Here is a 13,600-nt window from a genome sequence, read left to right as displayed (position 1 = left end):
GTGGGGGCAGCATCCAAAATTAAACACAGTGAAACCTGAATGTTCAAATGTTCACATGACTGGGATAAATAAAGGCTGTTAATAGCCTCTTGTCAGGTCAGGCCAAATTTGCTGCCAATAAATTCAATTCAGAATTTATTGACCTGAGTAAACTTCACGTTTCTTTGACTTCTTTTAGGGGATGTGTTAGAATGTAGGTTTCAGAGGTTTCAGTTTACTAGCATTTGTAATATCATTTATAGATAACTAAACGTTTTGGGAATGAATGCTAATAATTAGTTTACATACTAAAAAAGTTTGGACACTACTAGGTTAAAATACAATTTACTCTAGAGTTATACGTGTAGTACTAATTATCTTGGCTTATCTTCCATGTCAGCAAAGGGTCTCTTAATTTATAATTTGATATCTATTGCAAAGTTCTCTCCTAAAAGCTTGCTGCTTCTGTCTCTGGGCCCACCAGTAGTGTATGAGAGTCCTTGTTTTCCTACATCTTCCCCAGCATTGTAAACAGCAGGCTTTTTCATCTTTGCCAGTAGATGAATGAAACACTTTTTTCCCCATTGTGTTATCTGTTTTCTTTTTTTTTTTTTTTTAAAGATTTTATTTATTCATTTGACAGAGAGAGACACAGCGAGAGAGGGAACACAAGCAGGGGGGAGTGGGAGAGGGAGAAGCAGGCTTCCGGCTGAGCAGGGAGCCCAATGCGGGGCTCGATCCCAGGACCCTGGGATCATGGCCTGAGCCGAAGGCAGACGCCCAACGACTGAGCCACCCAGGTGCCCCATGTGTTGTCTATTTTCTTTTCTCCTCCTTTTTTTTTTTTTAGTAATCTCTATGCCCAACATGGAGCTTAAACTCACAACCCTGAGATGAAGAGTAGCGTGCTCCACCAACTGAGCCAGCCAGGCATCCCATATATTATCTTGTTTTCTTAGTCATTTGTCAGTTATTTTATGTTAAAAAAAATTAGCATTATGGGTCATATGTTGCAAATGTTTTTCCCTATTTAACCATGTGCATTTTGATACTTACGTAATTTATGCGATTAAAAAAACTAATATAGTTAAAATGACCTATTTTTTTTGTTTTATAGTCACCCCCTTTTTTTTTCCTAGAAAAGATTTCCCTACTCCATTGTTACTAAAAAAAGAAGTCTTCATGGTTTTCTTTTCTTTCATAACTTTGTTTTCAAACTTAAAAAAAAATGTTTAAAAAAATTTTTTTTAAGGTTTTATTTACCCATTTGAGAGAGAGAGAGAAAGAGAGAGGGAACACAAGCGGGGGAAGTGAGAGAGGGAGAAGCAGGCTTCCCGCCGAGCAGGGAGCCCGATGCGGAACTTGATCGCAGGACCCCGGGATCATGACTTGAGCCAAAGGCAGAAGCTTAACCGACTGAGCCACCCAGGCGTCCCTGTAGTTTTTCCATATGAACTTCAGAATCAACTTGCCTAGTTCAAAAACTTACGGTGACGTTCTTAGTGGAATAACATTACATATATTTAATTTGGGGAGAATTCAGATTCTGAATATTCTCATGTTCATTTATTTTTTTATTGAAGTACAGTTGACACAATGTTATATTAGTTTCAAGTGTACAACAGTGATTCTACACTTCTCTGCATTATGCCATGCTCACCACAAGTGTAGCTATTATCTCTTACCATTGTTACCATATAACCTTTTCGAATACCGTTTACTATATTCCCTATGCTGTACTTTTTTTTTTTTTTTTAAAGTAGGCTCCATGCCCAGCGTGGAGCCCAACCCGGGGCTTGAACTCATAACCCTGAGATCAAGGCCTGAGCTGAGATCAAGAGTCAGATGCTTAACGGACTAAGCCACCCAGCCACCTGCCTATACTGTACTTTTGATCCTCTTTTATTCCTGTATTCCTTCCATACCTGGAAGCCTGTATTTCTTACGTCCTTTCACCCAGTCTATCCGTTCCCCCACTTCCGTCCCCTCTGCCAGCTATCAGTTTGTTTTCTGTATTTGAGTCTGTTTCTGCTTTTTGTTTATTGTGTTTTTTGTTTTTTTTTAGATTCCACATATAAGTGAAATCATAGGGTTTTTGTCTTTCTCTCTCAGACTTACTTCACTTAGCATAATACCCTCTATGTCATCCATATTGTCACAAATGGCAAGATCTCATTCTTTTTTTATGGCTGAGTAATACTCCATTTGTGTGTGTGTGTGTGTGTGTGTGTGTGTGTGTGTGTGTGAGAGAGATCACTTCTTTTTTTCCATTCATCTATGGATGGACACTTGGGCTGCTTCCATAGCTTGGCTACTGTAAATAATGCTGCAGTAAACATAGAGGTGTGTATATCTTTTCAAATTAGTGTTTTCATTTTCTTTGGGCAAATACCTAGTGGTGAAATTACTAGATCATATGGTATTTCTTTTTTTTAATTTTTTGAGTACCCTCAAAAAATACTGTTTACTGCAGTGGCTGTACAAGTTTACATTTCCACCAACAATGCACAGGCTTTCCTTTTCTCCACATCCTTGCCAACAGTTGTTTCCTCTTACAATTTTTATTTTAGCCATTCTCACAAGTGTAAGGTGATATCTCATGGTTTTGATTTGCAATTCCCTGATGATTAGTGATGTTGAGCACCTTTTCATGTGTCTGTTGGCCATTTTTCTTTTTTTTTAAGTAGGCTTCACGCCCAGCCTGTAGCACAGCGTGGGGCTTGAACTCACAACCCTGAGATCAAGACCTGAGCTGAGATCAAGAGTTGGATGCTTAACCAACTGAGCCACCCAGGCACCTCATCCATTTATAAGTCTTTGGGAAAATGTCTATTCAGGTCCTCTGCCCATTTTTAATTGAATTATTTGTGGGTTTTTGGTGTTGAGTTGTGTAAGTTCTTTATATATTTCAAATATTAATCCCTATTGGATATATCACTTGCAAATATCTTCTCCCAGTCAGTAGATTGTCTTTTTGTTTGTTTCATTTTTCACTGTGCAAAAAAAAATTTGTTTTTTAAGATTTTATTTTTTAAAGTGATCTCTATACCCAACGTGGGGCTTGAACTCACAACTCCAAGATCAAGAGTTCCATGCTCCACCAGCCGAGCCAGCCAGGTACCCCTGTGCAAAAGCTTTTTATTTTGATATAATTCCAATAGTTTATTTTTGCCTTTGTTTCCCTTGCGTGAGGACACATATCTAGAAAAATGTTGCTAAGAACCTCTCACATTTAGGTCTTTAATCTGTTTTCACATATGTTTGAAATGGAGCTATAGGTTATTAAATTCTAGCACTGTTTAAAAATCTCTCCAGCCTGACAGACAAATACTTAAGAGAGAAGGGTGATTTTTACAAAGTCAGTTACAGAAAATACTCACTTTTAGAAAAGGAGATGTGGGGGGAAATCAGTGATTAAAGCATTTAACATAAATCAGAGAAAGACAAATACTGTACAATCTCTCTTATATGTGGAATCTAAAAATATAAGCCAAGCTCATAGATGCAGAGAACAGATTGGTGTTTGCTTGGAGGGAGGAGGGGAGGATGGAAGAACTGTTTTTTGTTTTTAGTTTTTTTAGGTTTAAATAAATTTAAGAAAACATAAAATATAGAAGAATGTTACCTAATTTCCTTTTTCTGAGCTTTTACTATCATCATTTTTATTTTTGACTTCTTTGCAGACTTAAAACCAGAAACTTGCCCAGATTATCTTGCTTGCACATGTTACTTTATTTCTAGATTTGTTCTATTTTCACACAGACTAGTTTCTTTCCACTTTACAGAATATGAGATCTAGAGCGTGTGAGAAAGAGGCCACATTGAGCCAAGTCTGGCCATTAAAATTTTAAGGAGGATGTGATTCACAGAGTCCTAGGTAACAGTTCTAGGCCAAACACCTGAAAGTGGTTTGAATTGTGTAACTTTTTTATATATATAATTGTAGTAAATAACACATAGAATAGAATTTATCATCTTAACCATTCCTCAGAGTTCAGTTCAGTAGTGTTAAGCTTATTTATGTTACTGTGCAACAGAAAATTGTTAGTAGTTTTAATTAATTTCCCAAACCTTGTCCTCATCTGCTGCTTATCTTTTTTTTTCATCTGCTGCTTATCTTGTAATCCAGTGAGTTTTTTTTAAAGATTTATTTATTTATTTATTTGAGAGAGAGAGAGAGAGAGAGAGAGAGAGAACAAGCACACAGAGGGAGAGGGAGAAGCAGACTCCCCGCTGAGCAGGGAGCCCGATGTGGGGCTCGACCCCAGGACCCTGGGACCATGACCTGAGCTGAAGGCAGCCACTTAACCGACTGAGCCACCCAGGCGCCCCAAGATTTCTTTTTTTTTTTTTTTTTTGATGGCTGCATAATATTCCTGTGTGTGTGTGTGTGTGTGTGTGTATACACCACATCTTCTTTATCCATTCGTCTGTTGATGGACATCTAGGCTCTTTCCATAGTTGGCTATTGTGGACATTGCTGCTATACACATTGGGGTGACAAATTGGTTTTTTTAATGTATATTTTGTAGTATGTACATTTTGTATCTGATATATCCTGCATTGTGTTTTCCTGTCCTTTAGTGCTCTCAAATTTTTTTTTGGTTATCCCTTACTTTGTAAATATTTGCCTGTAGATATTCCAGGAATTCATTATTTCCTTATGCAGAGTAAGTAAAAGATTTTATCGACACTGTTCTAATGACCATTTATCTTCTGAACACATGAAGGAGGCCCTACCCACTCCACTCCCCAGCACATCTTGGTTGTTACCATCATTTTTGATCAAGTCCTGTTTAGCTCCAGGACTCCTTGATTGCCCTCACATGAGCTCATGCGTGGTATCCTAAACATGGCTTGCATAAAAGCCTCTTCACATGTTGCGAAGCCCCTCAGTTTGCTCAAGGAAAGCTTGGCAAATATTCTGCTCTTACCTCTAAAGTCATTGTTTCCTGACTGGCCTTTTTTTTTTTTTTCTTTTTTCCCTCAATGTCCCTGTATTGGTTAGTGTTAAGTTTGGCTACATATTATAGAAAACTTAACAAAGTTCATTTTTCTGCATACAGAAGTTTTGGGTCTAGGGCTTTTTCTGATTTGTTGTTCCACCATCCTTAATGTGCCCTTCATGGTCCAAAATGGCTGTCTGAATGCCAACCATCATATCTGCGTTCCAGTCAGCAGGAAGGAGAAAGGGATGAAGTTGCATGTGTTAGTTCTTTCACCTTTTTTTTTTTTTAAAGATTTTATTTATTTATTTGACAGAGAGAGACACAGCGAGAGAGGGAACACAAGCAGGAGGAGTGGGAGAGGGAGAAGCAGGCTTCCCGCCAAGCAGGAGCCCGATGCGGGGCTCAATCCCAGCACTCTGGGATCATGACCTGAGCTGAAGGCAGACGCTTAACGACTGAGCCACCCAGGTGCCCCTTTCATCTTTTTTTTTTTAAAAGATTTTATTTATTTATGTATTTGAGAGAGAGAGAGAGCACGAACAAGCAGGGGGAAGGAGAGGGACAAGCACCCCACGCTGAGCACGGAGCCTGACTCAGAGCTCGATCCCAGGACCCTGAGATCTTGACCTGAGCTGAAATGCAGTGTCAGATGCTCAACCGACTGAGCCACCCAGGTGCCCATAGTTCATCTCATTAACCAGAAATTAACCCAATGGCCACAGTTAGCTGCAAAGGAATTGTATACAGCTAAAAAATCAGGGGTTCTGTTGCTAAGAAATAAGGGGAGAGTGGATATTGGGGGAACAACTAATAGTCTGAGAAATACCCTGAAGTTTATGCCCTGTGGAGAAGAATATCATTCTGGTCCAGTTAAATTGTTAGCCAGAGGGGCGCCTGGGTGGCTCAGTCGTTAAGCGTCTGCCTTCGGCTCAGGTCATGATCCCAGGATCTTGGGATTGAGCCCCGCATCGGGCTCCCTGCTCGGCGGGAAGCCTGCTTCTACCTCTCCACTCCCCCTGCTTGTGTTCCCTCTCTCGCTGTGTCTCTCTCTGTCAAATAAATAAATAAAATCTTAAAAAAAAAATAGTTAGCCAGAGAAAAAGCCTTGAAAGTAGCAGACACCCCGTTCCTCAGTGTGCTGTTCTTTGAGTTAGTTCCACTTGGTACTCAGATCCAGGCAAGCTGTTGGGTTTTTGTCCAATAGTATGTCATCCCTCAGTGGCCTTGGGTCTGTTCCTTCATCCAAGCCTCCACCACTGGGCTCATGCACCTCTTAAAGCTGAAACCTTTAACGCATCCAGGAATCTCTTTTTTTTTTAATTTTTTTTTTTTAAGATTTTATTTATTTGTGTGAGAGAGAACGAGAGACAGAGAACATGAGAGGGAGGAGGGTCAGAGGGAGAAGCAGACTCCCTGCTGAGCAGGGAGCCTGATGTGGGACTCGATCCCGGGACTCCAGGATCATGACGTGAGCCGAAGGCAGTCGCTTAACCAACTGAGCCACCCAGCGCCCCAGGAATCTCTTTACTTTGCTTCAAAACTCCTTCCTCTTTTTTAGAAGTTTGTTTTGGCATTACCTGGGCGCATTACTATTATCACTTTTGCCCTGCTAGTGTTGCTATGTTGTAGAAATAACTGGAACACTAGATGTGCATGGTGTGACATGGCTGGTCCAGCCCAGGAGTGTTTGCAGGGTACTTACGACTTCTTTAGGCCCCAGTGTTCCTACATAAGGATGGTCCCCCTAGTGGTCCTGGGACTAGCCCAGAGGCCTCCTTCCCTGAGGCTTGCCAGCGATCCGTAACTGGATCCATTGTGCTTTATTAGGCATTCCCTTGAGTAAGAACATCTTCAAAATGTGTAATCCCCCAATAGGCCTCTTTTTTTCTGAAGCTTGCTTCCTGTTCCCTGGATTCTGGGCATACAGTGACGCGCTCTCTGTACCGTTTCCCATGAAGGTTACTTAAATTCAGATAACGCTCTTCACTTCCTACATAAAGACAAAAGAGAATGTTAAACCAGATTCAGTGTTCTGCTTCTGCAGGGATAACTCACTTCATGTGGTGTATGTTGTCTATATGTTATAAGTTCATTTCCATCCTGGGCCCAGGAAAGACCTATCCTTTGGTTTATATTTGTAGTTTCTACTTATAAGGCTTGTTGATAATTTTATCTATTTATTTATTTTTATTTTTTTAATTTTAATTTTTTAAAAAGATTTTATTTGTTTGAGAGAGAGAATGAGCACAAGCGGGGGGAGGGGCAAGTAGAAGGAAAAGCAGGATCCCCACTGAGCAGGGAGCCCGATGCAGGGCTAGATCCCAGGACCCCAGGGTCTGAGCTGAAGGCAGATGCTTACCCGACTGAGCCACCCAGGTGCCCCCGGCTTGCTGATAATTTTAGTTCTTATATTTACATAATTGTTGCTCCTTGTGGCTATAGAGGGCTACCTTAATTTTGTTGCTTCAAAAACGAAAGGTCTGCTGTTAACTCCTGGGTGGTGTGCTTGGATTGTAACATCTTAATCTCTTTCACATTGGGCTTTTTGGGTCTTTAGTATTTTATTTGAAGAAAACCATCTGTATGGCATTTCCCCTTATATTCTTACCTTCTTATTTCTTTTGCCTCTTTTAAGCTCTCAAGTCATTAAGGATTTAGAACAGTATTCTCATTGTTTTTTTTTTTTTTTCTTTTAAGATTTATTTATTTGAGATGGGGAGAGAGAGAGCTTGTGCAGGGGGAGGGGCAGAGGGACAGGAAGAGAAAATCTCAAGCAGACTCTGTGCTACGCAGGGAGCCCACTGTGGGACTCAATCCCAGGACCCTGAGATCACGCCGTGGGGCTCAATCCCAGGACCCTGAGATCATGACCTAAGCCAAAATCAAGAGTTGGTCGCCTAACCAACTGAGCCACCCAGGCGCCCCCTCATTGGTTGTTCTGAAATAAATTTTTCATTGGTCAGCAGCCAAGTGAGAAAATGAAAGGCAGAACAATGTGTAAGTGAAGATGTATTAGTATAAGATAAATTGACCCTTCTTAAGATACAATTGAACTCTACTCTATTTTTGTACTTCCTCCTACTTCTGATACTAAAGTATTGTTTTCTAAAGTGATATAATATATACAATAAAGAGGGAGCAAAAATGCATTTTTTTCTTTTTAATATTTTGTTTATTTTAGAGAGAGAGCACAAGTGGGCAGAGGGGGTGAGGGAGAGGGAGTAACAGACTCCTCACTGACGTGGGGCTCGATCCCAGGACCCCCGGGATCATGACCTGAGCCCAAGGCAGATGCTTAACCGACTGAGCCACCCAGGCACCCCTTTTTTTTCTTTAAGCTCCATACCCAATGTGGGGCTTGAACTCACGATCCTGAGATCGAGTCACATCCTTTACTGACTGAGCCAGCCAGGCACCCCCAAAAAGTATTTTCTTGTTAAAATTACTATTTATCATATCTCTCCAAAATTTGTGGCCTGTGAGATGAGAAAGCCTGTAAAGGTTTGATCTGGTGGAGAAAGCACTGGTAAAATTTTGAGTCTAACTAGCCTTTCTCTCAGTGTTTACATTTGTAAAATGGACATATATAACCTCCTACAGAGCTGCATTCTTGTTAGAGAATGAGTAACAGTAACGTGGCAAAGATGGGTTGGTAGAATGTACTTCAAAATAATTTCAGCTGGTGGTTGGGAGTAGAGGCAACATATAGATACACAGTATTGGCCATAAATGGGTAATTGTTGAAACTGTATGGTGGGCACATGGAGTTCATTGTATCATTATTAGCTTTTGTTTGAAAATCTCCATAATAAAAAGTTCTTCCGAAAGAGAGGCTGTTTAAGGAGACTGGTCAAGACAATAGTCTTTGCTTTTCTTGCTAGCAACTACCTGTTTCAACTGCTCTTATCTAAATGCTTCCTATGCAAAATTCTGTCTCGGATACAACTCAGAGCGCAGCTGGCCTGCCCTGCTTGGAGCGGGACAGGAGGCCTGGAGCCCTGTTAGTTCATTCTCACGCTCAAACCTTTGAGGTTCCTCTGAGGAAACCCACCAGTCTGCCTGCTTTTTCTTCTCATGTCCTCTATCCTTCTAAAGAAGGGCCCCTCCTCCTGTCTCTCTTGTGCTCATCACTATCTGCCCTCCGACAGATCCTAATTTTGTCTCATTCCTACTCTTCCATAAAATTCCCATCAACATCCTCACATGCTTTAGTATCTCTCATCTTTAAGACAGAACAAGAGATTTTTCCCTTGATTGCACATCCTCCTCCATCTGTGGCCCCATCCTCTGTGCCCTTAATGCCCACACCTCCTTGAAGGACTCGTCCAGCTGTGCCTAGTCGTCGTCCTCGCCCAGCATTCACTCCTCATCACACCGGGGTCTGCGTTCAGTGCCCATGGAGCCCGCTCTTGGCAAGGTCACCTACAGTCCCGTGTTACCCAGCAGTGGATGCTCTCTGTCCTCATCCTACTCAGCCTCAGGAGCATCTGTGAGAAGACACTTTCCTTCCCTCCCTTGAGGCCCAGTCTCTTTGTCCGCTTTATCTCAAGTACACGTTTCTCCTGCTTCACTTGGTGTCCCCCCTCCCTCCTGTGTTCCAGACACGCTGGCCTCTCTTGGGCTTTTTGGAATATATCAACCTCTTGTTCGCTTTGAACCTCTTTATGTGCTCTTCCCTCCTCTGGAATGCTCAGTCTCTGGCTTGTCTCAGCTTCTGTGCAGTGTACTCAGGTCTTCCTGATGACCATGTCCAAGTATGTTCCCTCACACCCACTGCGGGTCATTCTCGAAGTAGAGTGTAGGGAGACTAGATAGTACTTTTATCCCCGTAGGGTCTCTGGCTAGGTCTGAGAATAAATTGACGTGAGACAGACTGACAGGAGAATAACATACAGATATTTACATGCACATTGGAAACTCCATAGGGACATGAAGACCCAAAGAAGCGGCCAGGCCTAAGTATCTACAGGGTAGGCTGAATAAAGAGAGGCAGTTGTGGAAAGTAGCGAGCATATGGGGAGACTGAAGAAAGGTAAGAGTTATTTTGCCAAGTTCTGTTTGTACAGAATTCTCTCAGCCTTGATGTTCTCTGATAATGAGGAGTCCCGGGATCGAGTCCCGCATTGGGCTCCCTGATCAGCAGGGGGTCTGCTTCTCCCTCTGGCCCTCCCCCCTCTCGTTCTCTCTCTCTCAAATAAATAAATAAAATCTGTATTTTATTTTATTTTTAAAGATTTTATTTATTTGACAGAGAAAGAGAGCATGAGCAGGGGGAAGGAGCAAGGGGAGAGAGAGAAGCAGGCTCCCAACTCAGCAGGGAGCCTGACTCAGGACTCGATCCCAGGACGCCTGGATCATGACCTGAGCTGAAGGCAGATGCTTAACCAACTGAGCCACCCAGGCTTCCTAGAATATTTCTTTCTTTCCAGTGTAGGAGGGCATCTTTCTTTCTTTTTTTTTTTTAATTTTTTATTGTTATGTTAATCACCATGCATTACATCATTAGTTTTAGATGTAGTGTTGCATGATTCATTGTTTGTGCATAACACCCAGTGCTGCATGCAGAACGTGCCCTCTTTAATACCCATCACCAGGCTAACCCATCCTCCCACCCCCCTCCCCTCTAGAACCCTCACTTCGTTTTTCAGAGTCCATCGTCTCTCATGTAGGAGGGCATCTTTTACATGGGCGTCTTATCTCCTGTTTTCAGGAAGGAAAGAGGAGGTCAGCAGGCCCTTCTTGCACCTTCTGTTTTCAAGTACCCTTAGCTCAAAATAATCCTTAAACCAAAGTGGCATATTATGGAGTGGCTGATTCCATCACTCACGTCTTCTCTTCAGTAGGACTTTCTGAACTTGAACTTACGTGTTAATTATTTGTTTTCCCCTGCCAGACTGGAAGTTCCACGTCAGCTGGAACCACGTCTGTTTTCTCACTTTGTGCTCCCAGTGCCTGACAGAGTCCACGCCCATCACTGTGGGTGATGAGGCGAGATGGCTGACTGAGTACCTGGAAAACCTCATGGGTCACGGGACGTTTCACCACGTTCACAGATCTGTGCTTTCCTGGAGCCTGACCCTGCAGCTTTGAGCAAGCATTAGGTTAAAGCCATATGAAAACCGAGCTTCCAAATGTTATACACATCGTTGATGAGAATTTTGTTTATTGTATAATTCAGGGTACTGTAGGTTGTAAATACCTGTTAGAATTTAGTTTTGCTATGTACTTTGTTGCCCCGCCCCCAATTTTTTGTGCTTTTCCTTTTCTGTGAAATGTGAAATAATGTCACATTTCCCTTTTTGCCCTGGCCACCTGGATGTTCCAAGACAAAGTCAAGGCTCAGTCACAGCAGCTCAGAATTGGCACTAACGAGGGAGTGGCTGATAAAAGACACAGGTTTGGGAGCCAAAGTTGGATCTGAAATCCAACCTTGTCGTCGTGTAACTGTGGGCAAAAAACTGAAACTTTCTGAGCCTGAGCTGCTTTATCTGTAAAACGGTGGCGGTGCCCACCTACAGAGTTAGTTAAGTGCCTGGACCATGAGACTAAATATTTCTTCCCTCAGCCTCCCTTCTCTTATTTATTTTTTTTTTTAAAGATTTTATTTATTTGACAGAGAGAGACACAGCGAGAGAGGGAACACAAGCAGGGGGAGTGGGAGAGGAAGAAGCAGGCTTCCCACCGAGCAGGGAGCCCCATGCAGGGCTCGATCCCAGGACCCTGGGATCACGACCTGAGCCGAAGGCAGACGCTTAACCGACTGGGCCACCCAGGCGCCCCTCCCTTCTCTTATGATGTACAGATAATATAAACTGCCTCAAACCTTTTTTGGAAAAAGCATATTTAATAAAGAACAATAAATGGAGTGTTTGGTTTCTTTGGCGAAAAGCAGTTGGGTGAGAGCATATCCACGTTTAGAAGAGCCGTCAGATTTCCATGTTAAGGCTTTCACTTGTCATTATCTCAGTATTCATGTTTCCACTGAAGTTTCCTCTGCTCAAGAGGCCCCTGACCCACCTGTCTGAAAATCTCCATTACCGCTGTATTCCATTACTCTGCCTGATTTTCTTTATAGCACTCATCACTATGGAGAATATGTCCTTGTCTTCTCATGTGTGTTGGCTAGTTGGGCCCACATCTGTCCAAATTGACCCCTGTACTCCTAGCCTACTCCTAGAATGGTACTCCTGCATAACCACGTGATTGGTACTCCATAACATGTGAATGAATAGATGCTCCATGGAACGTTTTGCGTCACCTCTTAGATAACTTTGAAAAGGAACATGCAATCTGTCTGGCACAGGTTTTGTTTTTAAACCACGCTTTAGGAAAAGATAACCGAATACTTGTATAAAAGTACAATTGCACGTAATATTTAGAAAGTAGAATGTTCGAGCTAAGATGCTCATTATCTTAATTGCTAATAATTGGCTCTCCAGGTGGGAGAAAAAAAAAGATTTTCTTTTTCTCTTTTAGGTCAATGAGCCCCCTGAAATCAATTTAGTTCTGTACCCTCAGGGTCTGACTGGTGAAGAAGTGTACGTTCAAGTGGATTTGAGGGTTAGATGCCCACCAACCTACCCAGACATGTGAGTACATTTATAAATACCTTCCATGTGATACCACTTCTCTGTTTTGACAACCTAGAAACAGACACATTAATGGTATTTTCTCCTTTCTGCCTCTGTTCCCCTTATAATTTCATTTCCTATCGTGTATATCTCACCGAAACTACATCCGCAGTAGACATTTTCGTGAAACCTATCTCATGTTAAGTCTGCTTATAGTTGTAGAATAGTCACTCCAGGTACTAATGTTTGCTCCACGACTAATTGTTTGCTTTCTCTAATGTGTTCATTTAAAAAAAATTTTTTTTTCTTTTAAGATTTTATTTATTTGAGAGAGAGAGAGAAGGAAGCACAAGCAGGGGAAGGAGCAGAGGGAGAAGCAAACTCCCCGCGGAGCAGGGAGCCCGAAGTGGGGCTGGATCCCAGGACCCCAGGATCATGACCTGAGCCAAAGGCAGACACTTAACCAACTGAGCCACCCAGGCACCCCTTTCATGTGTTTTTTGTTTAATTCTTCATAAATTGGGAAGAGGAACAGTCTTAGGAGAAAAGGACAAAGTCATGAGGACTAGTAGAGCCCTTGTATACTTAGTTTTGTTTTGTTTCAGGGGGTGGGGAGGGGCAGAGGGAGAGTGAAAGAGAATCCTCAAGCAGACTCCCCGCCCGGTGCAGAGCCGGACGCGGGCCTCGAGCTCACAACCCTGAGATCAAGACCTGAGCTGAGGTCAAGAGTTGGACACTTAACCGACTGAGCCACCCAGGCGCCCTTGTATACTTAGTTTTAAAGTATAGTTGGCATTAGGACTTAGAATAGCCTTTTGGCCCTAATGGGAGTTTTACTTTGTAGAGGAAAAAGGAGATTTGAGTCACACTGTTATTCGGGGCACTGCTGATGGGTCTCCACTGTGCAGGGCTGGTCTGTGATGCACGGTGTATAACACCCTGGCTCTAGCCAGTGATGCTACGAGTGCTCTGCGGTCTATGAGACAACCATAAAACCCCCACATACTTTCTTTTTTAAAGAGATTTATTTATTTAAGAGAGAGAGCGCCAGGGAGCATGAGCAGGGGGGCGGGGCAGAGGGAGAGAGGGAGAAGCAGGCTC

At 42.4% G+C, this 13,600-nt stretch overlaps 1 protein-coding gene across 3 annotated transcripts in view; it reads left to right on the top strand.

Moving 5' to 3' along the window:
• Nucleotides 1-13,600, top strand: part of EIF2AK4 (eukaryotic translation initiation factor 2 alpha kinase 4) — a 106,276-nt gene that overhangs the window by 2,340 nt on the left and 90,336 nt on the right. For all 3 annotated transcript variants that reach the window (XM_036110685.2, XM_036110689.2, XM_036110694.2), the window contains exon 2: nucleotides 12,405-12,517. In XM_036110685.2, coding sequence (XP_035966578.1) covers nucleotides 12,405-12,517 — 113 coding nt within the window. The remainder of the gene's footprint in view (nucleotides 1-12,404; nucleotides 12,518-13,600) is intronic.

Source organism: Halichoerus grypus, chromosome 8, assembly GCF_964656455.1.
Source record: "Halichoerus grypus chromosome 8, mHalGry1.hap1.1, whole genome shotgun sequence".
In the NCBI taxonomy this organism is placed as follows: Eukaryota; Metazoa; Chordata; class Mammalia; order Carnivora; family Phocidae; genus Halichoerus; species Halichoerus grypus.
Note: the sequence above shows the minus strand (reverse complement) of the source record. Positions and strands in the feature narration are given on the sequence as shown.